The 24,548-nt window shown below is 35.5% G+C and overlaps 5 protein-coding genes across 7 annotated transcripts; 2 read left to right on the top strand and 3 right to left on the bottom strand.

The window, feature by feature from the left end:
* The first annotated feature begins 742 nt into the window (after positions 1 to 742).
* LOC147298659 (pescadillo homolog) lies at positions 743 to 5,160 on the top strand. The gene is made up of 13 exons (XM_086229908.1): positions 743 to 880; positions 1,014 to 1,099; positions 1,352 to 1,600; positions 1,699 to 1,821; positions 1,945 to 2,029; positions 2,126 to 2,236; positions 2,437 to 2,530; positions 2,668 to 2,954; positions 3,224 to 3,331; positions 3,478 to 3,599; positions 3,844 to 4,063; positions 4,196 to 4,417; positions 4,828 to 5,160. The coding sequence occupies exons 1-13, from the start codon at positions 857 to 859 to the stop codon at positions 4,915 to 4,917; spliced, it is 1,821 nt and encodes a 606-aa protein (XP_086086034.1). The 5' UTR covers positions 743 to 856; the 3' UTR covers positions 4,918 to 5,160.
* A 263-nt stretch (positions 5,161 to 5,423) lies between these two features.
* On the bottom strand, positions 5,424 to 8,599 carry LOC147298658 ((E,E)-alpha-farnesene synthase-like). 3 transcript variants are annotated; one of them, XM_086229907.1, is made up of 8 exons: positions 8,312 to 8,594; positions 8,065 to 8,211; positions 7,694 to 7,964; positions 6,989 to 7,364; positions 6,638 to 6,856; positions 6,415 to 6,556; positions 6,070 to 6,318; positions 5,424 to 5,980 (listed from the first exon to the last, which is right to left on the bottom strand). In XM_086229907.1, the coding sequence occupies exons 1-8, from the start codon at positions 8,474 to 8,476 to the stop codon at positions 5,687 to 5,689; spliced, it is 1,863 nt and encodes a 620-aa protein (XP_086086033.1). In that variant the 5' UTR covers positions 8,477 to 8,594; the 3' UTR covers positions 5,424 to 5,686. The 3 variants fall into 3 exon arrangements, with proteins under 3 accessions (XP_086086033.1, XP_086086032.1, XP_086086031.1); XM_086229906.1 differs by having other exon boundaries at positions 6,502 to 6,556; positions 6,638 to 7,364; positions 8,312 to 8,599; XM_086229905.1 differs by having other exon boundaries at positions 6,638 to 7,364; positions 8,312 to 8,597.
* A 5,114-nt stretch (positions 8,600 to 13,713) lies between these two features.
* Positions 13,714 to 17,883, top strand: LOC147298657 (calcium/calmodulin-regulated receptor-like kinase 1). Its single transcript, XM_086256237.1, has 7 exons — positions 13,714 to 14,236; positions 15,227 to 15,380; positions 15,503 to 15,629; positions 16,384 to 16,466; positions 16,546 to 16,617; positions 17,009 to 17,212; positions 17,357 to 17,883. Exons 1-7 carry the CDS (start codon positions 13,893 to 13,895, stop codon positions 17,648 to 17,650), a joined length of 1,278 nt encoding a protein of 425 aa, XP_086112363.1. The 5' UTR covers positions 13,714 to 13,892; the 3' UTR covers positions 17,651 to 17,883.
* A 681-nt stretch (positions 17,884 to 18,564) lies between these two features.
* Positions 18,565 to 20,568, bottom strand: LOC147298656 (anthocyanidin reductase ((2S)-flavan-3-ol-forming)-like). Its single transcript, XM_086234162.1, has 6 exons — positions 20,439 to 20,568; positions 20,007 to 20,170; positions 19,659 to 19,859; positions 19,376 to 19,535; positions 19,049 to 19,262; positions 18,565 to 18,706 (listed from the first exon to the last, which is right to left on the bottom strand). Exons 1-6 carry the CDS (start codon positions 20,566 to 20,568, stop codon positions 18,565 to 18,567), a joined length of 1,011 nt encoding a protein of 336 aa, XP_086090288.1.
* Positions 20,569 to 22,239: 1,671 nt separating this feature from the next.
* LOC147298655 (anthocyanidin reductase ((2S)-flavan-3-ol-forming)-like) lies at positions 22,240 to 24,467 on the bottom strand. The gene is made up of 5 exons (XM_086230177.1): positions 23,912 to 24,467; positions 23,616 to 23,816; positions 23,325 to 23,484; positions 22,969 to 23,182; positions 22,240 to 22,655 (listed from the first exon to the last, which is right to left on the bottom strand). The coding sequence occupies exons 2-5, from the start codon at positions 23,808 to 23,810 to the stop codon at positions 22,511 to 22,513; spliced, it is 714 nt and encodes a 237-aa protein (XP_086086303.1). The 5' UTR covers positions 23,811 to 23,816; positions 23,912 to 24,467; the 3' UTR covers positions 22,240 to 22,510.
* Positions 24,468 to 24,548: the final 81 nt, after the last annotated feature.

Genomic DNA, 24,548 nt, shown 5'->3' with positions numbered 1-24,548 from the left:
ACTCAAACATTCCCTAACTTAAAATTTTAGAATTCTTAATTAAAATTGAAAGCCCTAATTTTAAAATTTAGAACCCTAAATTAAAACCATAAATCAAAAAGCTAACTCTAAATTTAGAGATTCAAAAGGAGTTATTAGGCTATTATATTATGAGTAGGCTATTGGGTGTATATCAACAATTGAATATTGAGTTATTGGACTAATAGTCTAATATTACTACAAGCTTCTATTTTTTTTGCCAAAAAATGTAGCCCACCCTAGCCCTTGAAGAGGTCCATCTCTGCTAAAAACCCCATGTAAATGACTTCTTTTTTACTTAAATATGAGTTCTAATTGACAAACAAGCTTTCAAAGTGTTTGCGTGAACTGGCTAAACATTTTTTTTTCTTTCAACATAATGGGTTGTAACTTGTAACTGACATCTAGTAACAATTGCATTATAGACGAGCGTTCGAAGTGGTTTTTAACTTTTTATTAAGCTTTTAAATGAACTAGCTAAACATTTTTTATTTCAGCGTATCTCTTTTGTCATCACTCTTATAGTCTTATCTTGTAATTCGACCTTACAAAAAAAACTCTAGATGCAAAGTGCACTTGATAAGGCCCAATCCAAATCCGGCCCAAACTCATTAAAGTTTAAGCCCATTCTAACTTAAATCATTTTGGACTAGCATTGGGTCTAGAATTTTTACAATAGGCCTGAAACCCCGAAAAGTCCCATTTTGATAAAAAATAAAAAATAAAAACAGAAAAAAAACCAGAAACGTAGGTATATGCAAACTTTCAAGTCCATCTTCTTCAGCCTCCTTGCTCTCTCTTTCTCTCTCTAACTCTCAGTCTTACCGTCTCCGCAGCCATGGTGAAGCATTACAGGCCTCCTGTAAGTTCCAAGTCACCTCCCCATCGTCTTCGATAAATTCACACATATCCATATTGAAATAAAACTTTTCGAATATATAATATCAACATTTTCTAGCACTTACCCGTTAATTTTCTCTCCTTTGAATTTCCAGGGAAAGAAAAAGGAAGGAAATGCTGCGAGGTACGTGACTAGGTCACAAGCCGTCAAGCAGCTTCAAGTCAGTCTACCCCTTTTCAGGTATGTGTGTGTCTCTCCCCATACCTACAGACTCATTAAAGTTGCAATTTTTATGTATTTACATGAATTTATATAACTTCTGCAGCATACCCATTTATTAGGGCTTGTATATTCAGGTTTATTCTAGCTTCATAGTGATGGTTTAGCTGGATATTGGTTAAATTATGTTTGACTGTTTTGTTGGGAAAGAAAAGAAGTTGTGTTATGTAGTAAAAACTGTAAAATTCATTTTTATGGTTATGGAAATTGTAGGAAACTGTGTATTCTAAAGGGTGTATTCCCTCGGGAGCCTAAAAAAAAGGTGAAAGGAAATCACCATACTTATTATCACTTAAAGGATGTTTCATTCATTCAACATGAACCATTGCTCGAGCGCATGAGAGATATCAGGGCATATGAAAAGAAAGTAAAGAAAGCCGAGGCCAAGAAGAACCGGGATCGTGCCAATCTTCTGAGGCAAAGAAGACCCACTTACAAATTAGATAAAATTATTCTGCAGAGGTTTGTTCACTTTGTCTTATTGTTAAAATTAGTTACATGCCTCTCATTGTATGTGATGAGTTTCTGACTATTGTTATTTGGTATGTTTAAAATTGCAGGTATCCAAAGTTCATTGATGCACTTAGAGATTTGGATGACTGTCTCACGATGGTTCACCTCTTTGCAGCCTTACCTGCTATAGAGGAAAGAATTGAAGTGAAACGCATACATAAATGTCGGAGGTAGATACTTGAATTCTGCCAAACAAAAAAAACAGCCTTGAAGTATTAATGATGTTTAGATCATTCTATGAGTTCATCATTTTGTGGAGTGTCATCTTAAAATTGGTGTTGCTTTCTTGCTAGGTTGAGTCATGAGTGGCAAGCTTACATATCTCGAACTCATAAACTGCGCAAAGTCTTTGTATCTGTTAAAGGCATATATTATCAGGTGCAGTTACATACTGTACACTGCTTTAAATCTTTAACTGTGCGTTTTGTGTTGTTTTGGTATGGATTTATATGGTTTTGTTTTCTGTCGGTGCAGGCCGAGGTTAAGGGGCAAAAGGTCACATGGTTGACCCCTCACCCTTTGCAGCAAGTTTTGACTGATGATATTGACTTCAATATCATGCTAAACTTTTTGGAATTTTACGAGGTACATTTTTTATTGTTGTATTTCAATTTGCCTTTATCAATTTCTGTATTCTGTGCTGTAAATGGTACTCCTCTTTTTAATCCAAGTTTTTTCTCTCTTTTTGTTCCAATGAACCAATTACTTGATCATACACAATTTCACTGTTATCCTTTAAGTTCTTTTCTTCCTTAAAATAAATTTTTGTTCCCCATATGGTGCAGGCTCTTCTTTCCTTTGTGAATTGTCATTTATATCGTTCGATAAATGTGAAGTATCCACCCATTCTTGATCCTCGGTTGGAAGCTTTAGCAGCAGGTATGCATTTTTACTAGTTGCTTAAGAGAAGCTACAAGGTCCTTAGCTTCTCGCTTAGAGTTTCTAGCATGTTGAGCTGTGACCATGTGTGTGCGCGTGTATGCATGATTATGATTGAGTTTTTCTCGACTTTGCAGATCTTTATGCTCTATCAAGATACTTTGATGCAAACTCTCGGTCCTCTGTGTTGGATCCTCAAGCTTCAAGTTTGTCTGGATCGGGGAATGTTGAGAGCCAGCAGATTGGGACTTCGGTTGATGAGTCTGAACTAAGACTTGCCCAACTTCAGCATCAACTCCCTTCCAATGAACCTGGTGCATTGATGCACCTTGTTGAAGATCTTCCAGGTGAAGATGAAGAGGATAGAGATACAAAGGAGTGTAAGAAACTCTTCAAGGATATGAAATTTTTCTTGAACCGTGAGGTGAGCCTTAAAGTTTAAAATTCCAACTTAGGAGTACAACTTTTTGAAAAATTATTTTCTTACTCATAAATGTGTTTTGTGGGCGAGGTCTCAAAGGTGCCTGAACAGAAGAATATATAAAGAGGCAATTCTTTTTTCTTAAAATAAATCAAGTACAAGCTCATGTCCTAATTATTATGGATTGTTTTTTTTCTTTTAGTTCATTTGTTGATTGGCAGCGGAATAATACTGTGCTGGTGTTTTAATATGCTAATCTTTTCTATGTCCAGGTTTACAGAGAGTCATTGCTTTTTGTCATTCCTGCTTTTGGTGGCATTGTTTCCTGGGAAGGAGATGGGGCTCCATTTGAGGAAGATGATGACAGCATCACCCATCAGGTAATGTCGTTACATATTTTTTTTTTTGGTCGAGCCGTTGACTCTAAACACGTCACATATGAATGACATGCATGCAAACTGTAGAAAAAGAAAATGATGTTTAGTATCAACAATTCTGACGGCTTGACTGCTCGTGTATTTGGCAGATTGTTGACAGGCCAATGCAGGGTCGTAAGCTCCTTGCCAGAGAATATGTTCAACCACAGTGGGTTTATGATTGTGTAAATACTCGGATCCTTTTGCCTACTGGGGCTTATTTGGTGGGAAGGTAATATTGTGAGACCTTTCCTTTGTTTTCCTTGTATGTGTGTCTGTGCTTTTGACTGTGTGCTGCTAGCCTCTCTGTTGCACCATGATGAAATGGCTAGTAAGTCTCATTTGCTATGTGAACACCTTGGTTACATGTATGGATGGACCTTCACTTACCCCTTCCTTACCTGTGCTTTTTATTACTTAATTTGGTAATAATCTTATGACTTGTAAAATTGTTAATTTAATTGCTCTTTTAACAGGGATCCTCCCCCACACTTGTCACCATTTGTTGACAATGAGGCAGCAGATTATGTTCCGGACTATGCTGAGACCATTAAAAGATTAAAGGCTGCTGGCAGTAATGAAGTCCTCCCACTGCCAGGTGTGGGGAAAGAAGATTTGGAAGATCCTCAGAATTTACTGGCTGAAGGTGTTATTGACCGAGCAAAAGCAAAAGAAGCTGCAGAGAGAAAGCGAAAGGTAAACAGGTTTTAAAGAATGTTGCATAATGTAGAGATGTGTTATATTTTTCTGCTGTTTGATTTTAATATGTGCACCGAGACTTCAGCATTAGGCCTTGATTGATGTTAACTGAATTCTGACTGGATGCAGATGATGGCTCTTGAAAAGCAGTATCATGATGAATTAAATATGGAACTTCAGGGTGTCCCACATTCGTCATCTGTCTCGAATATAGATAATCAGAGCTCTGCCAAGGAGACAGAGGATAGGGAAGAACCTGACCATGATTATGAACAAATTGCTGAGGATATTACAAATATGTCTAAAGTTCTTATGTCACGTAAGAAGAGGGGTCTTCTTGAAGCCATGGAGGTAAATTTGTCAATGCTGTCATGCTACTTTTATTGGTTTCTAAAGTGTGGCATTATATAACAATTTGAAAACCGGTTGTGAACTTGTTTTGAGCTTGGAGAATATTTTGATTGCCGTCTTGAACCAAAATTCTGTGTGAATTCTAATGCATGTTTTCCATATAAGCATAATTAAATTGTTTTCATCAGAGTTCCAATTAAATTTTAAAAGTTTTCTGCGTAGGGAATCATGTTTCTTGGTTTTTCTTGTCATACTTCATCGTTCTTTGGTTATGAGTTCCACAGCAGTAGAATTTTGTGGTTGTTGATTAGTAGATTTTATCAAAACTTCAGAAGTTACCTCTTGTACTATCTTTTAAATGCAATAATATTTTGCCCTTGATGTGATTCTTGGATGTTTCTTCATTTCAGAAAGGCAAACAACGAAAGAAGCAAAATGTTGATGTTATCAAGGAACGGAAGAGAAAACTTAAAGAATCTCAAAAACCAAGGGAGGGTTGAGTGGCCAAGCAAATTGTCTTGTATGTCTTGTATGATTTTGTTAGACTTGCTGATTTCGGAGCTAAAAAATCTTGTGTTGAAAAGTGGCCAAGAAAATAGCCTTGTATGAATTTAGAGCTGAAAAATTTAAGGTCTTAAGTGGCCAATAAAATTTTCTTGTTTTAATTTTGTTATTGACTTATTGATTTCTGTAATATTGGTTAAGCTTTTACGAAATTAATTTTAACAACTATATTCTTATTATGTATTGTAAGTTCACATCCTAACCCGTCATTGTATTTGCTTGCTTTCATCAACCTGTAATTTTGAGTTAACGAAGCTTTGGCTTCAACTTAGGATTTGTTTGGCACTGTTTTTTAGGAAGTGTTTTTGCTGAGTAGCGCATTTGCTTGAAGCACTTCTACTCAAAAGCACATATAAATTTTTATAAAAATTTTAAGTGCTTATCAAAAAATCACTTAAAAGCGTTTTATAACCCATAAACATTCTTATTTATTTCTATCATATACTACTAAAAATATTTTTATTAATCTGAAAACACTTTTGACATTTCTAAAAATAGTGTCAAATGGTCCTCTAGTCTGGTTCGACAAAACTTGCTTGCAATAAATTTACTCCACATGCCATTATGCCCCGTACTTGCACACTCTGTCCCATGTATACTTGTCGAATTTATGGACCTGCCCCATACAAACCTTTGCCAGGTACACACAGCTAGAATAGTTATTATAGTGTGACTTTAGTTCACTTGATCTTAAGTACTAGAATACTAGGCTAGAGGTTCAACTAATAAAGATAGGATCTGGCTCCGAGTCCCTTGCTCTTGATCACCAAACCCATCTCCATCTTTGTAAAGGCTATGTCCCACTCGCGCAATATTTGTGGTGATGTTGATAAATGATGACAAAGAGGGCACTTGGGTAGTGAAGCATTTTCCATTTATTTTCTTCCATGTTTTGTCTATCAGGCCCTTAATGCACATCTTAGCCACTTCCTCAGAAGCATTCACTTCTCGCATGTAACATAGGATTGATGAAGGAGCATCGCCTCTCTCTTGTTCAGCCTGCAGTTATGAACTAACTAATTAGTGTAAAGTTGTAATGATCGGTATCTTAATTTCCTAGTGTAAAGAAAACAAAACATAGAAATTACCGCTGAAGTTCCCAGATCATTGGCAAGTCGAATTATGAGAGAGATGTTATACACAAGATCTTCGTTCTTGTGTAGAAAATCGACCATCTCTTTGGTTCCCTCATGCGTTGTAGAAAAAAATGCATGAACCATAAGCACCGAAACTGACGATGAAATCCATCCGTTGCTTAGGTACTCTTGAAGGGATGGTGTATAGCCCTTACTGTACCACTCTGCCTCCACAAACAATGCTTTACAAAAATCTGCCCACTAAGAGTCAAAGACCAAAATAAAATTTCAACCATAAAGAAATAATAAAATGATTATATATAATTTTTTGTTGAAGGGAGAGGTTATAGCAAGTACCACTTTGCTTAAATGAGGTAATACTTGGTTCCAGCCATTCTCCTCCTCAATTTCATAAGCAATTGCACAAGTAGTATTGTAGAGTACTTGGAAGCAGATCTTCATGCACTCTGGAAGCTGCTCAGTTTCCCTACCATCCCACCTGAATTTAAAACATTGATAATATAATTATAAACATTATGAAACAACCTTGTTTAATTGAGAAATTATAACCAAAACTAACCTATCAACAGCTTTGGTGAAGTGCTTTAGCTCTTCCAATGAACCATAAATATCATAAACGTCATCTATTATCAGTATCAAATTGATGACTTTAGTAAGCCATTTTCTAAAGGATTTGTACTCAGGCTGAGAAGCTAATCCCACAGCACACATGAAACATTCCACCAGTCTATCTCTTGCAAAGTTCAAGTTCTCTGTGAGGCCCAGATTGTTCCACCACCTAAAATGGCACATCAGAAACATGCAACAAGTTATTTTTCTTTCGGAGTTAATCGCATGTTCCCTCGTGGGATTCATCGTGAACGTTATAAACCATATTCCTAAATAATTAAGATTTGTTTGCCTTACGTACGTGGATGTTTCCCTTAGATCATTTTGGAGCGTGGCTTGAACCGTGTTAAAGTTTAGTTTAGCTAATTCAAGTAAAGTGGAGTTGACGAAGTTGTCTTTCTCATAGGCCTTGATGTGCCATTTGACATCAAACCACTGCACCCTCCGGTGTGATGGAAACTCCAAAGCATGGACCACATGCTTGGCAAGGTTTCTGTCCAAATCAAAATTATTTGGATCTCTAAGAGCTGCCATTGAGGAAGTTTTAGCCTCGTCTAAGATATTTTCACCTTCTAAAGCTAAGTTTGAGGCCTCCAAAAGTTCGAGTATTCCTTTGACATCTGCAAATGTGCTTTTCTTTAATGTGCCCTTTTCATCCATGAAGCCACCAAATACATCTGTGTTTCACGCCATACATTAGTTTGAAACTTAATTGATCAATAATAGAGATTAATTTATAAGATAGAATTATGGAAATGATCTAAAACGTATGATCAGCGCCTATGAGCTCAACTAAGCGAAATTTAGAAAAAAGAAGTGGAGGCTGAATGTATAGCCCTTATAGCCCCTCGAGGTCAGGCTAATTTTGAGATTTTGGGAGCCTGAAGCGAACCATAAAAATGAGGTCTTCAACCATTCATTGATATTAGTTTGGCCGAACATAATTATACATATACAAGGGTGGCCTGTCCCTGCCTATGATTTTTAAATTTTCAATTAATATTACCTTGTGAAACTTTATACCCATGCTGCCTAAGGAGCTTAAAGTGTAATGCAGTAGCATAGAGATCATTCTCTGATCTTAGGACGAGATTATTGTTTTGAGTGGATGCAATGGTGTCTAGAGCTTCCTTGATTTGCTTCTCAAAGTGGTTGGTGAGGCCAAGTTTTCCGATGCTGTCAATCAGCTCCATCTTAGCTATTAAATCCTCTGTTTCCACAAACATACCCTTCACATCTTCTATTAACTTCTCAGACTGCCTTCTAGAGTTCTCTCCCTGCATAAGCACTCTCAGTTAATCATGTACTGTTAAATATTAATCGAGATTGGCAACAAAGTTAATTAATTAGTACAAAGAAATAGAACAATTAACTCACATGGTATTTGCTGTTAAGAGATTCTAGGAAATCATATTTCCAAATACTTGGCTTGTAATTGGCAGATCTTCTTTGATGTGTCAAGTTGTAAGAGGCCTCGGATTTCATCTGGTATTGTAGAATTTGCTGCCTTCTAGAGTTCTCTCCCTGCATTAGCACTCTCAGTTAATCATGTACTGTTAAATATTAATCGAGATTGGCAACAAAGTTAATTAATTAGTACAAAGAAATAGAACAATTAACTCACATGGTATTTGCCGTTAAGAGATTCTAGGAAATCATATTTCCAAATACTTGGCTTGTAATTGGCAGATCTTCGTTGATGTGTCAAGTTGTAAGAGGCCTCGGATTTCATCTGGTATTGTAGAATTTGCTGCTCATGATCAGCTTGCAAGTGCATTCTGAAATCCATAATGCTGTTTGAGGACTTTAATTGCAATGGAAATTACTTGGTGATAAATGTGCAAGTGAATCGGTGATGAGTCTGATGACAAGCTATATAGAAATTTGGGTTAGCAAAATGTTCATGTAAAATATGGTTTATACAGCTAGACAATGTGAACAAATACAAGGCCGCGCTTTAATGTTCATGTATAGTAACTCTCACATTTATCACGTGAAAAAGGAGAAAAATTTCAGTTCAAAAATGCTTTTAGAAAGACCAAAGAGGAATCTATAACAAGTAATAACCTTACAAATGCATTAAGGCTCCACGTGGTTCACGATTAAAAATCTCATATATATCCATGTTAAAATGAGAATGAAAATCTGAAATTGAAGCGAGAAGAACCACAGGTGCAGATTGTGGTCCTCACTGAAATGTCAAGCAATTTTTGAAGAAAGAAATTAAGAAAAAAAAATTAAAAAAGGAAGGGTGGGTGGGTGGGAAGAGTGTTTATTGAGTGAGTGTTTGAGTTGGTATATTAAAGGGTATTATAAAAATAATAAGGGGTGTGAAAAGTGTTAATATTTTTTTCAATTTTAATAGGGGTGTAAAAATAAAGTGAGTGAGAAAATAGGACAAGAGGGTAAGAATATAACCACTCTAAATTATTACCCTTGAATGCTTGCTTTATATATATATATATATATATATATATATATATTTTTTTTTTTGGTAGAACGGGGGAAAGACCCAAAAGCTAACTAAGCACTAAGGTCCCCTAGTTAAACCAGCAAAATCTTCATGTGGTTTGTGTGGTGGGAGTAATTTGGTAACCAAGTGATGAGAATAGCAAACTTAAGGGTTTCAAATTCCTTCTTTATGGGTATCTCATACACAGGTAACACATTTTTAAGAGTGTTCTTAATTGCTTACCAAACATGGGAGTGAAATCTCATTCCAATTCACGATTCTCAAATTCGAGAACCAAATGAAACCTAAATCTAATGGATCAATAATCGTCATACAAATAAAACATTCATCATTAGAAGTACAAAATTTAGTAGGGGTTCAAAGACAATTATTCTTTACACCCATAATAAAATTTGATTTCCCCAACTAGAAATTGGCCTAGTTAGTTGTATTTCTCTTTTGAATACTGGAAGAGGTCCCAAGTTTGACTCTCCTCTCTCCATACCAAAAAAAAAAAAAAAAAAGAGGCAAATTACACAAATAGTAGTCAAACTTTAACCAAAGTTTCATTTTGGTTCTTAAACCTTCATAACACTTATATATGTTTGTCCTCATACTTTGAGAGCTTTTTATCACAAATAATCCATCAATTTTCATCAATATATCAATTTGGTCCTTAAATTTTATTTTCGATCAATGTGATCCTCTATATTTACCACTATACATCAATATCGTCTTTCCGTTAGATATTTTATAAAAAATGACCAATCCACGTCTGCACCCTCCGGTGTGATGGAAGCACCAAAGCATGGACCACATGCTTGGCAAGGTTTCTGTCCAAATCAAAATTAATTATTTGGATCTCTAAGAGCTGCCATTGAGGAAGTTTTAGCCACACGTCTAAGATATTTTCACCTTCTAAAGCTAAGTTTGAGGCCTCCAAAAGTTCGAATATTCTTCCTTTGACATCTGCAAATGTGCTTTTCTTTAATGTGCCCTTTTCAGCCATGAAGCCACCAAATACATATGTGTTTCACACCATACATTAGTTTGAAACTTAATTGATCAATAATAGAGATTAATTTATAAGATAGAATTATGGAAATGATCTAAAACGTATGATCAGCGCCTATGAGCTCAACTAAGCGAAATTTAGAAAAAAGAAGTGGAGGCTGAATGTATAGCCCTTATAGCCCCTCGAGGTCAGGCTAATTTTGAGATTTTGGGAGCCTGAAGCGAACCATAAAAATGAGGTCTTCAACCATTCATTGATATTAGTTTGGCCGAACATAATTATACATATACAAGGGTGGCCTGTCCCTACCTATGATTTTTAAATTTTCCATTAATATTACCTTGTGAAACTTTATACCCATGCTGCCTAAGGAGCTTAAAGTGTAATGCAGTAGCATAGAGATCATTCTCTGATCTTATGACGAGATTATTGTTTTGAGTGGATGCAATGGTGTCTAGAGCTTCCTTGATTTGCTTCTCAAAGTGGTTGGTGAGGCCAAGTTTTCCGATGCTGTCAATCAGCTCCATCTTAGCTATTAAATCCTCTGTTTCCACAAACATACCCTTCACATCTTCTATTAGCTTCTCAGACTGCCTTCTAGAGTTCTCTCCCTGCATTAGCACCCTCAGTTAATCATGTACTGTTAAATATTAATCGAGATTGGCAACAAAGTTAATTAATTAGTACAAAGAAATAGAACAATGAACTCACATGGTATTTGCCGTTAAGAGATTCTAGGAAATCATATTTCCAAATACTCGGCTTGTAATTGGCTTGGATATTTAATTATGTGGGGATTTTAATAGTCATATATTGTCCATAACCTTACAAATGCATTAAGGCTCCACTTGGTTTGCGATTAAAAATGTCATATCCATGTTAAAATGAGAATTGTAAATTTGTAACCAATAAATTATTACCCTCGAATACTTGGTTTGTATATATGTATTTTTTGGGTAGAATGGGGGCCAAAGACCCAAAAACAACAAAAACTAAGCACTAAAGGCCCCTAGTTAAACCAGCAAAATCTTCATGTGGTTTGTATAGTGGGAGTAATTTGGTAACCAAGTGATGCGAATAGCAAACTTAAGGGTTTCAAATTCCTCCTTAATTCATGGGTTATACCCAGGTGACACATTTTTAACAGTGCTCTTAACTAGTTACCAAACATGGGAGTGAAATCTCATACACATTCACAATTCTCAAATTCGAGAACCAAATGAAACCTAAATCTAATGGATCAATAATCGTCATACAAATAAAACATTCATCATTAGAAGTACAAAATTTAGTAGGGGTTCGAAGACAATTATCCTTTACACCCATAATAAAATTTGATTTCCCCAACTAGCGATTGGCTTAGCTAGTTGTATTTCTCTTTTCAATGTTGGAAGAGATCCTAAGTTCAACTCTCCTCTCTTCATACAAAAAAAAAATAATAATAATAATAAAATAAGAGGCAAATTACACAAATAGTACTCAAACTTTGACCAAAGTTTCATTTTGGTTCTTAAACCTTCATAACACTTATGTTTGTCCTCATACTTTGAGAGCTTTTTATCACAAATAATCCCTCAACTTTCACCAATATATTAACTTGGTCCTTATAGTTTATTTTCGATTAATGTGGTTCTCCATATTTACCACCGCACATCAATGTCGTCTTTTCATAAAAAATGACCAATCCACGTCAGCATTTTCCTATTTTCTATTTTTTATAATCCTCTAGCTTCATATTTTCATTTAAAATATCTTGGAAGTCCGAAAAATATTCCGAAAAATTCTACGGACTCCTCTCTAGTAGTATTAATTTCCTATGACGTCAATTTCAATATTTGACTTCCAAAAATTTTAATCAAAATTCTAACATCTCCAGATAGTTCTCAATAATCCAAATTAAATCCTAACAACTTCTAATTATTCTCCAAAAATTGTATTAACCTCAAATAAATCCCATAAATCCACAAAAATTATCATCGTCCCAAAATCATTTAGAAAAATTTTCGAGGTCTCATGCTCAATTGATAAAGTCCTTAAAACAATTTTTTTTTTTCTTCAGCTAGTACAAAAAGCCTACATACTCAATTGATAGAGTCCTCAATACTTTTTTGATTGAAGGTTGTTGGGATTAGTGGTTTTAAATAGAGCGATTATGTGTATCAATACACAAATTATCTAACACTTAGCTTTTAGGAAAACATTTATATGCTTTTATCATAAACAATGTTCGTCTATTTATTTAATCATAGTTAGACGATTAATTGATTTTCTATTTGGTTAATTTTTTGCAAAGATGATCTTTGAAGTGGAGCCTAAAAAATGGATGATTCAGATTATGTGATTATATCGTGTGATGGGTCCAACATGGTAGTTAGTTTCATATTAACTTGCTAACAAATTAGCTACCTTTAGAGTGCTCTTCATAAACGCACGTTCTTATGTCCAAAATTGGTTTTTTATTTTCTTTGTCATGAAAAATAGTACAAAATACATCGATTCAAATCTAAGATTGCAAGTAATTTCCAAATATTTCAATAATTTTGAACTTGCGTAAATAACATGTTCCATAATTACAAAATAAAACCCTTAAGTAAATCAAAAGCTGCATATCAAAATATATTCCCAGAATTCTCAACATTTTCCAAAATTTTGTGTTCGAAAATATATTTCAAAATACTAACATTTCAAGATATTTAAAGAACATGCACTTTGATATAGTGGGATTCTTTTATGTGACCAAAGTGCACTATTGCCCATGACCACTTTTATAAATAAATTTAACGGAGTTTAGGCTATGTTATGTCCTTAATAAACACACATCTCAAAGTATAAGGACTAAAATAAGTGCTATGAAAGTTTGAGAATCAAAATAAAACTTTGGTCAAAGTATTGGGGACCATTTGTATAATTTTGGACATTACAACAGAAGTAAGGATAATTGGAAAAATTATTGGCGAACCCAAAGTTCACTAGACACTCTTAAAAAGTCCAATCCAAATCCAGCCAAAAAAAAACAGTAAGAAACAACAGCATTAGCAGGCCCAACCCGATCCTAGAGGCTTAGATAATCCCATGCAATTTGCATATATGCAAATTTTTAGAATGTTCCTCAATCAATGGAATTTATACAAGAACAGAAAGCCTGAATTCTCAATCAAACAGGATTTTATGGATTTATAAAATCCATGTAAATGGCATTCAGCCAAAAAGAGAAACATATATTAACACTACCCAATACGCTCTCTTGAAGTTTTAGGTACTTCTAAAATTTCGCTGGCACTGAATTTTGTGGTAAATACGTATTTCCATTTTTCCAACTAGTATATTAGGTATGAATTATAATCCCATATTATCTCAATTTAACAATTATTATCTCACCTTTTGTTTTTCAATTAATGTAAAACATGGCATGTCAGTTTTTTATTTGTTATAACTAAAAGACATTTGAAATTTAACAAACAAATGAAATAATGCCACATCATTTCAGATTCCAAAATATTAGGAGAATAATTAGTGACTATAGTACTACTAATCTTTTATCGGTATCACATCTTCATTGATTTTGAGTCTATTTAACAACTCATTTACACACCTAAGTTGGCTGTAAACGACACCGTATCACCCATCTTTTCCCATTTAAAAGGAGAAGCTAGGACGTAGCCAGTTGGTCGGCTTTGTCGGACTCCAACATCGCCACGCCGTCTTTACTACTCGGAACCTTTCAGACTTTGAGTAACAATGGATGTGATGACATGGGGACTGGTGATAGGCGCTGTGATCGGATTTACAGTGGGAGTGTGTCTCGGAGTTGGAGCGCTGTGCTGCCTCATATTCCGAAGAAGGTGTACGCGGATACAGAGGAGCAGTTCACAGCCGAGTGCAGCAGCAGCAGAAGCAACGACAGTTCCAGAACCCGTCGGTGGGAATGCGGTGGTGGACCCCAGCAGCACGGCGGCGTCGGACTCCAACCTCGGCCAAGACTCGCCCCGAACTTCCGAGTGGAGCAACATGACCTTGTGGCTCGAAGGCCTAAGGAGGAAGAGCGTCGTCTCCGCTTGCGGTATACCCAAGTATTCCTACAGGTATCTATGTATGTGTATGGAATTTGGTTGCCTTATAAAAATTATTGGGTGTGACGGTAACACGTGCCACACTGACACGATGTTACAAATTAATACAAATGATAACATGGATACTATTATCAAAATAATATCTAGCATTAGGATTTAAGTATTAAGGATTGGATACGCACATTGACGTGGTGTTGTCGTTACATTGAAACGTGTCATATTGATGCAGTATAATGAATTAATGGAAATAATAAGAATGTACAATTATTAAAACAATATCTATTTATCTGAGTTTATGATTTAAGTATTAATGATTGTATATATTTTATGTAATTTGAGTAAATTTGTAATATTATGTCGAAATTAATTTATGATGTGGTATTAATGTCATAATGAAATGTGACATACTAATGTATTGTTACATATATATTAATACAAATGGTAACACGTTTCATTGTATTATATTAATGATCTGGTTAGGATTTAAGTATTAATGATTATACAGTTTTTATATAATTTAGGTAAATTCGTAATATCACGTCAAAAAAGCTTCAACATGGTGTTAACGTCATAATAAAATATACTCATATTGATATAGTGTTACAGATTAATATAATTGGTAGCACATATACAATTTCTGAAACAATATCTCGATTTAGGATTTAAGTACAGTATACATGTTATATAATTTGGGTGAATTCATAATATTATAAGGAAATAACACATTATGACGTGGTGTTACTGTAACAATAAAGTGTGTCATACTTATGTGATGTTATAAATTATTATAAATGATTGCCACATGTATAATTATAAAAACAATATCTGAATTCAAAGGTTTAAGTATTATTTATTGAATACATTTTATATAATATAGGTAAATTTGTAACGCCACGTCCTTATCATAGCTCGTGGTGTACCATCAATTAAAAAATTTCTTGCACTGCTGAGAAGAGTCATTTACTGGTGTTTTTGTATTTTGGGCCTGTTGGGTTTTGGCAGAGATATACAGAGTGCGACATATAATTTTACAACAACTATAGGACAAGGAGCGTTTGGGCCTGTTTACAAGGCCCAAATGCCCACTGGTGACACTTTCGCTGTTAAGGTTCTTGGTGCTAATTCCAGGCAAGGACAAAACGAGTTTTTAGCTGAGGTAATCAGAGATTCATAGTACATGCCTTGCATCTAATTATCTATGTATTTACGCACATACATAGGTGTGTATGTGTATATTAATGGGTTTTCTTTTTGTTTTTTCTTGTTCTTTGTTTTCAGGTTCTCTTACTTGGAAGATTACACCACAAGAACCTTGTGAACTTGGTGGGATATATTGCAGAAATGGAGCAACATATGCTTCTTTATAAGTACATGAGCAACGGCTGTCTTGCTTCTCATTTACATGGTAACAAACCTCATAACTCTCTACATTTTTCATTCATAATGCAACAGTTTGTTTTTTAACATGAATAACTACACATCATATGGTTTAGAGCCTCTTTAAGTCTTAAAGTAATCTTTGAAGTTTGGATCATTACCAAAGCAATTAAATTCAAGATTCATTAAGTGAAAGTGTGCCTACTTAATGTCCTACTGAGCTTTAATCGATTCCCATTGTTGTTCGAAAGGGGTTGTTTTTTGGTCGAGTGAAAATTTATTCAACCAAAAGGTACAGATAAAGTACAAACAGAACAAACTAAGCCTAACAAGACAAATAATCACAAGAAACGAATAGGAAGTTTCCATTTAGAGTTTCTAAGGTTTTGTAAGCGAGGATCTTCATAAGAGTAGCTTAGCTTCCACTGTGACATGTACCAATTTCTCCTTAGAGTTGTAGTTGCTGATTAAATTTCTAGCATTTCTCTTTCTGTTGTTCAAAGGTTATGCATATTTGTCTGCACGTTTATTGGGGTTTGCCCCCTTCTCTTTCTCATGAAGCTTCCAATAACTTGAATTCATAGTAGCAATGTAGCACATGATAAGCCTGAGACTGAGATCATTGTGATATTCACCTAATACAAAAGCTTATAGTCAAGTTCAGTTTTATGGATGATAAAAGGACAATTTTTATTTTTGTTGTGGGAAATAGTCAACCAATTCTATCTGATTATATTCCATTCCTATATAGTGCACATTTCTTAGACTCTTTGGAAGTGCAGGTGATCATATGCCATTGAGCTGGGATTTGAGAATTGACATAGCTCTTGATATTGCAAGGGGATTGGAATACCTGCATTATGGGGTATGCTTTCATATTAGGTTCCAGGTTAATAAAACTGATTTGGAACTGTTATTCAGCTCCATTCCCCTTCTTATGACAGGCAGTTCCTCCAGTTGTGCACCGCGACATCAAGTCTTCCAACATATTGTTGGACCGGTCAATGAGGGCTAGGGTATGTGACTCTTTTTTTCTTGTTATTATTAAAACATTGTATAATCACATTGGGATAAGAAGGATGTGGTAAAAGTTCAATACCACTTAGCCTTCAGAAAATTTATTGCTAAATTGGATTGTTGTCTACTTGTATTCTTTTGTTAAATAGGTCTAATTCCTTCATGAATCAACACTCAGAACACCATAACTTGAACAGTGTAGACTAGTGGAATGATTGCCTGATTTCAAATTCTTCTTTAATGTGAAATAGAATGGGACAACTTCAGTTACTGAGATTTGTTTTCACTGAGTGCACCATTTTCTCCTGTTTTTGGTAGTGTCTCCATTTGATTTTCGGAGGTCAGTTTTTCATGACAAAAAAATGTGTAATTATTTTCATTACTGAGCAGGTTTCTGATTTCGGGCTTTCAAGACAGGATCATACTAAATCACGTTCATCTAAAATCAGGGGAACTTTTGGATACCTTGATCCTGAGTATGTTTTCACAAAGGTCTTTACTAAGAAAAGTGATGTTTATAGTTTTGGAGTGCTGCTCTTTGAACTAATTACAGGCAGGAATCCACAGCAGGGTCTCATGGAATATGTGGAACTTGTAAGAACTCTCTCTCTCACTCTCCATGCACACACATGTGCAACACACTGCAACAATTTTATGAGAAGCAATGCCCTTCATTTCAAATAATAATAAGAATAATGCTGTAACCCTCCATTCTATGATTTTCATGGTGAGGAGTAGGCTGCAATGGAGACAGAGGGAAAACTTGGGTGGGAAGAAATTGTGGATTTTCGTCTTGACGGAAAATTTAACGTGCAAGAACTTGCTAGTGTTGCTGATCTTGCTTACAAGTGTGTCAATGATGTCTCCAAAAAAAGGCCTTCTATGAGGGACGCTGTACAGACCTTATCGTGGATTTTGATGATGAGACGTAGCCCGGACAACTCCAAGCATACCTCCTCAACTGTTGCAGCTGAAGAAACTTACATTGAAATAGATCTGGTAGAGAACCAGCATCCTTTAATTGAACGCTGAAGCCTTAAGAGAGACAAGCAGACAGCCAACTTATGCACTGAAAGCATTAAACTGTCTATTAAACTTGTTCTTGCTTCAGTCCAAGAAACCAAAAACTTGTTCTTTCATGCTTTCTTTTTTTTCATTCTCTCTTTTTCGTGATTCTAATTGCTTTAGTGAACAGGCATCGAGATTGAAAGATTTAAATGGAGGGGTCGTATCAAGTTAGATTGTTTTACTTTTAGTAAAGCTGATCCAATGATAAAAGATTTTTAGGGACATCACTTTGAATCTACTCAAGATTCAAGGGAATATTTATTTCGTGTGACGGTAAGATTACGTGGTATTACGAATCCACACAAATTGTAAGATATGTACAATTATTAACATAATGTGTTGAATTTAGACATTAAGTATTAATAATTGTACACGTGTTATAGTTTGACACGGTTGATGCATCATTGATAAATTTCTGGCCAGTGGGATGAGAATTAATGTTGGCAACGTTGATGCACCATTCTCTCTCTTATTGGTTTTCTTATTTGACTGCCACTTTGCTCACCATCATTTGTGCTGTACTATTATCAGTCCACTTAATATTTTTTACTTCCTTTTTGTTACAATATTTGTATTCTTATTACGCATAATAAACATGTGTAATTATATGTATTACAAGAAAAGAACTATGCCTAATATGTGGAACACATGTCTCATATTGAGTGGAGTGGTGTACATCATGGCTGTCATTGCCACTTTCATGTTTGGGTAAAAACAAATAATTTCATAAAAAAAGTTGGCTTTAAAAGTAATTTTATTTAGGATTTAAAAAGGTGGCCAAAAAGTAATAATGAGCCAGAACATAGCTAGATAAACAACAATTGCACAACATTTGTGATCCATGTGACAGGATCATAAAGTACTGAGACTTCTGAGTCCTAGTTCTGCAGCTGCCCCTTAGCCTTGAAGCACTCAACAGCTTGGTCATATATTTCGTCAATGTTATACTTAAAGCTGAACCCCTCCTTTGTAAGCCTCTCGGAAGAGATCCATTTGGCCTTTGAGGGAAAATCTTCGTACCTGCCATTGCAAATGAGAATGAGAGAAAAACCCATCTGAAATGGTACAAGAGCTGATGGCCTGTTTTAAAGGACATGCCATTTAAATATTACTTCATAACTATTCAGTGTTGCTTTAAGAATTCACTTCCTATCCTTAATTACCAGGCTCTTTTACGTGACAACATTTTAGAGGTAACCTTGGGTAGTTGGGTTGAAACAAATATTCCAACAGAATATAGTAGTACTTAAAACTATAGAAAACTTGGGGGCAGCTTAATTAATCTAACCATACTGCTAAGCAGTCAAAACAGCAATATAGGAAACTAGGTGTTTTGAGTACAAGCTTGGACTAGGGACTTACTCAGTGAGAACTTTGTACTGAGGGTATCTTCTGTTGAGGAACTTTGCAAGCTCAAGAACACTGCTATTGACAGCACAGCATATGTACCGACCGGAAGCAGATTCTTTCTCTGCCAAAAACATATGAGCCCGGCAGACATCCTCCACATGTGTAATGGTTATTGAACCTGCTAGCAGTTGCATACCTTTCAAGGTATTTATGAGGATTTCATTTCCTGTAAAATGTTAAAAGGAGCCATCATATGAAACACCACCCATCTAAGGCCTCAAGTCAAAGGAATATGCATGTGCATTGTGTAACGTAGTACTCCAGCTTCTGGTTTCACACCTGTGATGAAAGACATGGCTAGGCCTATACTGAAGGGGATGTCTGGAGTAAGAAAAGGACCAGCCATTAGAGAAGGGATCACGGTGACAAGGTCAATGTTATTTTCTTCGGCGAATTTCCAAGCTGTCTTCTCAGCTTGTGTCTTGGAGACAGGATACCCCTGAAAATTTGAGAAAAAGCTTTTGTTGGATCATCTACTTCAATTTAGGCCTATTGTCGTGCTTGCACATTAATTACAGAACACAAAAGCTTAGAGACAAAAATAATTAATTTGGTGATTTACCCAAATAGGTGGCTTCTCAGTAGTCAAGAACTCAACATCACTCCAACAGTTTTCGTCGATGACCAAATCTGTTCCATTAATAGTATTGACTGATATTGCAGCTGTTGATGATGTCAAAACAACACGTTTAACGGTTTTGGCTTTCACACAAGCTTTCAGAACGTTTAATACCCCTTGGATTGCTGGTTTGATCATGTCATTCTGTATATTATTTGGAAGTGGAAGAAGTTGCAATTAATACTGTCCTTAAGCTGCAGCAGCTATAATATTGAATATGAAATTTAATGAAGCAATCAAATCCTATATATACATATATATATATATATATATGTATATATAAATCTGTACCTCCGGGTTCTCTGAGGCAAAGTTGACAGGTGCAGCAACATGGAAAACAAGGTCACAACCTGCTATGGGGGCATCAAAACTCCCTTCATCAGTCAGATCAGCTCTAAAAACTTTTAGGTCCCCCAAAGCTTGTAGTGCTGTGAGGTGAGAGATCTTCGGATTGTCTGCCCCCAAAGATACAAAATGAAAGACAATTCACATCAGCATGTTAAAATCAAAATTCTTCAGAGCTTACATATGTATACCAAGGCCTTGTAGTCTAATACTATGCAATTTCACCTTCTTTGGTTACTAACACCAATAGCATAATGGTGATACAACAATTCAACACCTTGGCATCAATCAACCATTTTAGTCATGTCACAGCTGCTACAACGTTATATGTATTTTCTGGGAACATTAAATGAAAACATTAAGTTGAGGAAGCCTGACCAGGGTCTCTAACAGTGGTTTTGACGGCATAGCCCTTCTCTAGCAACAGCTTGACCAGCAAAGATGCCATGAACCCTGTGCCACCGGTCACGCAAGCTGTCTTCTTTGGGGAGATGGTTTGGGTGGCCATGGCTTTTTTAGTTGCTTTCTCTCAGAATTTAATGCAAGTGTTGGTTCTTTGAGATGATCAAAGGTAATGGTTTTAATAGGTAGCCACAAGGGGTATTTAGGACTTATGGGAATGGTTTATCTCTGAAGGGGTTACTTCTTAAATAGACATTTAAGCAGCAGTAACAAAATTTTAGCCACATTTGCATACTATTAGGTTATGTAAAGGAAAATATGTCGTTAAGTGTTAACAGTCTTATCATATATATATTCTAATTTGTATTTTTTATTTTCCACATTTTGTGTTAATAGTGTCTATTAAAGAAAAATACAAAGCCCAAATCTTGAGAATTTGGATTGTTATATGACATGATGGAGTCATGTCGTTGTTGTACACTTGTACTTAACATGAAATGCTCGTTCCACTTTTGTAAAACGTGTACTCTCTCTTTCTCACCTCCTCTCTGCACAGCAAAGTTAGGTAAGGTTTCTGTATCTCTTTCTCAATTTGTTTATCTCTTTCTCAAGTCTTTCTCATTACAGTGAGTATAAGCTTTGAACCCGATGGATTTTCTCCACTGTTTGAACCGTCCCTCGTCCATTTTCAGGTATGCTATTAGCCACCATTAATTGTTGCTATTGCCCGGACACCATTGTGGTCGGTGTCATATGGCAAATTTTCTTGTAGTGTGATTGTGTGAACTTCATCTTTGTCTATGGAACGACTATCCTATGACATACAAGTTAATAAATTTGTTTAGATTTAGTGGTCAAAAATATATTTGTATGTCATACATAGAATTTCCCTTCATCTAATTGAATTTGCATTTGAGCACCTGAGGACTTATGCACCACCAACTTTAATACAATATTTATCTTGTTTGATTGGGAAGAAAAGTTGAACTAAGTAGCATTGAGTGAGAAGTTTGAGGGTTTGCGAGAGAAATAAGCTTATGCAAGAGTTTGAATTGGGGCATTATTGTAGTTTCCATTGAAAAAACATTATAGGTTTGAAAATCATGATTATTTTTTTCTTTTATTTATTTTGAAATATGAGTATTCGAATTTACTATCTCTCCGACTGTCCAACCAACTATACTAATAGCTTTATCAATCAATAAAAAATAAAAAGATAGTTAAAAGTTTGGATTTTTTAAAAAGTGATCATTGTAAAAAAAAATGATCCTACTTTTTCTTTCATTATAATCACGTTTTTTGTTTGCATTTGATTTCTGTTCTTTTATATTGATATTGAATAGTACTAGTAGAAAGGTTCTTTTTTCTCGAAATGAAATCTTTTCCGGATCCTTTCAACATTGACAACTGATTGTACTTTTTGTTTTCTTCCATTCCTAATAGTCTCTTTTCTCTGTTTGCAAATCATTTCTTTACTTTCATATTGATATGAATAGTGAAAAGTATGACTGTATGAGTTTGTTATTTCCTCTCCAAAATTTGCTCCCATATAATTTTACCTTTAAAATGAAAATTTGATAATAGAGACTGCTTTGCTACTATAAAGTGACAATCTTTGTTATCTATATACGATGTTTGTTGCAAGAGGTTTTTTCTACTTTGTCTCAAACTGGGAAAGAGTGACACTTAATACTATTATACATTTGCAAATTACAAATTGGCAGAGGAACATACTCTAGCTTGTGTGTTTCACAATTATCAAATTTACAAAAAATCAAATCAAATCTTTTTATACTATTTAGAGAGTAACAAGCATCTTAGAAGGTGATTAGTAACATGTAACAACATGTTACTTTGTCTGTCACGGTTGTATTTTATTAATCAGGAAATGACACAGTTTATCATTCCTCAGAAGTCAGAAACTGCACTCAAAATACACCATACTAAACTCAGCAAATTGTGATGAACATATATAGCAGATAAACGCCAATTACACATTTGTGATACATGTGACAGAATCAAAAAGTAGTACTGAGAGACACTTAGTTCTAGTTCTGCAGCAGCCCCTTAGCCTTGAAGAACTCCACAGCTTGGTCATATATTTCTTCAAGGTCATACTTGAAACTGAACCCCTCCTTTGTAAGCCTCTCTGAAGAGATGATCAACTTGGCCTTGAGGGGAAAGTCTCCAAACCTGCAATTGCAATTTGCAAAATGAGAATTATGATGGATTGTTTTAAAGAACATTCCCATTGAATATTACTTCATTATTATTCAATGTTGCATTAAGAATTTACTTCCCACCATTAATTATCAGGCTCTTCTGTGTAAGACATTTGAGGGGTGGCCTTGAGTTGAAACAAATTCAACAGAATATAGTAGTATGTAAGTAAAACTATAGAAAACTAGGGGCAGCTTAATCTAATCATATTACTAATCTTGCAAAACTACTATATAGGAAACTAGGTGTTTGACTGTTTGAGTACAAGCTTGGAGTAGGGGCTTACTCAGTGGGGACTTTGTACTGAGGGTATCTTTTGTTGAGGAACTTTGCAAGCTCAGGAACACTGCTATTGACAGCACAGCATATGTACCTGCCAGAAGCAGATTCTTTCTCGGCCAAAAAAATATGAGCCCGGCAGACATCTTCCACATGTGTAATGGATATTGAACCTGATAGCAGTTGCATACCCTTCAAGGCATTTATGAGGAATTCATTTCCTGTAAAACGTTTAAAGGAACCATCAGATTAAACACCACCCATCTAAGGTGTGGTGAAAGCAGTAGTTCTTCATTATAGCTACAAGGTCTCAAGTCAAAGGAATATGGACATGTAACATATTTTAGCCCCTGGTTTTCACACCTGTAATTAAAGACATGGCTAGGTCGATACTCTTGGGGATGTCTGGAGTGAGAGAAGGACCAGCCATAAGAGAAGGGATCACAGTGATGAGGTCAATGTTATTTTCTTCGGCGAATTTCCAAGCTGCCTTCTCAGCTAGTGTCTTGGAGACAGGATACCCCTGAAATTTGAGAAAAAGCTTTTGTTTAATCACCTAGTTCAAATGTTTAATTACTTCATTTTAGGCCTATAGTCTTGCTTGAGCATTAACTAGAAGAATAAGGCTTAGAGACAAATAATTTGGTGATTTACCCAAGTAGGCGGCTTCTCAGTAGTCAAGAACTCAACATCACTCCAATTGTTTTCATCCATGACCAGACCTGTTCCATTAAGCGTATTGATTGAAATTGCAGCTGCTGATGATGTCAAAACAACGCGCTTAACTGTCTTGGCTTTCACACATGATTTCAGAACGTTCAATACCCCTTGGATTGCTGGTTTGATCATGTCATTCTGTATATTGGAAATGGAAGAAGTGGCATTGTCCTTGAGTTGCAGCAGCTATATTGAATGTGGAATGTAATTAAGCAATTCCAATAAATCTGTACCTCTGGGTCCTCAGAGGCAAAGTGGACAGGTGTTGCAACATGGAAAACAAGGTCACAACTGGCTATGGGGGCATCAAAGCTCCCTTCATCAGTTAGATCAGCTGCTAAAATTTCTAGGTCCCCCAAAGCTTGTAGTGCTGTTAGGTGAGAGATCTTCTTCTGATTGTCTGCGCCCAGATGTAGAAAAAGAAAAAGAATTCATGCACGCCAGCATATTACAATCAAAATTTTAGTCTCCCTACTTGAATTTTCAAAGAATACACTGATCTGGAAATTTACAGATTTGAGTTCAAGTTCAGTACCATAAAGCTAGTAATCTCCAAGGCCATGAAGTCTAATAGTATGCTCAGATGCCTAACTAATTAGATCATATTATGCATGAACTTTCACCTTCTTTGGTTACTGACACCTATAGCATAATGTTTAATACCATGTGAATTACTTGTTTTGATACCATGTAGAAGTATGAGCATCCAACTAAAAACCAACTAAAAATGCATGAATGAAGGGACCAGTAGAACACTCTCAACAATTACAAACACCTTGGCATCAACCATTTTAGCCATATCACAGTTACACCTTTTTCAAGCTACTACATTATATGTGTTTTCTGAGAGTGTAAAAGGAAAACCTAAGT

This window comes from Dryas octopetala, chromosome 1, assembly GCF_963921425.1.
Source record: "Dryas octopetala chromosome 1, drDryOcto1.1, whole genome shotgun sequence".
NCBI classification, from domain to species: Eukaryota; Viridiplantae; Streptophyta; class Magnoliopsida; order Rosales; family Rosaceae; genus Dryas; species Dryas octopetala.
The sequence above is the reverse complement of the archived record's forward strand: the minus strand, read 5'-3'. Positions and strand labels throughout refer to the sequence as shown.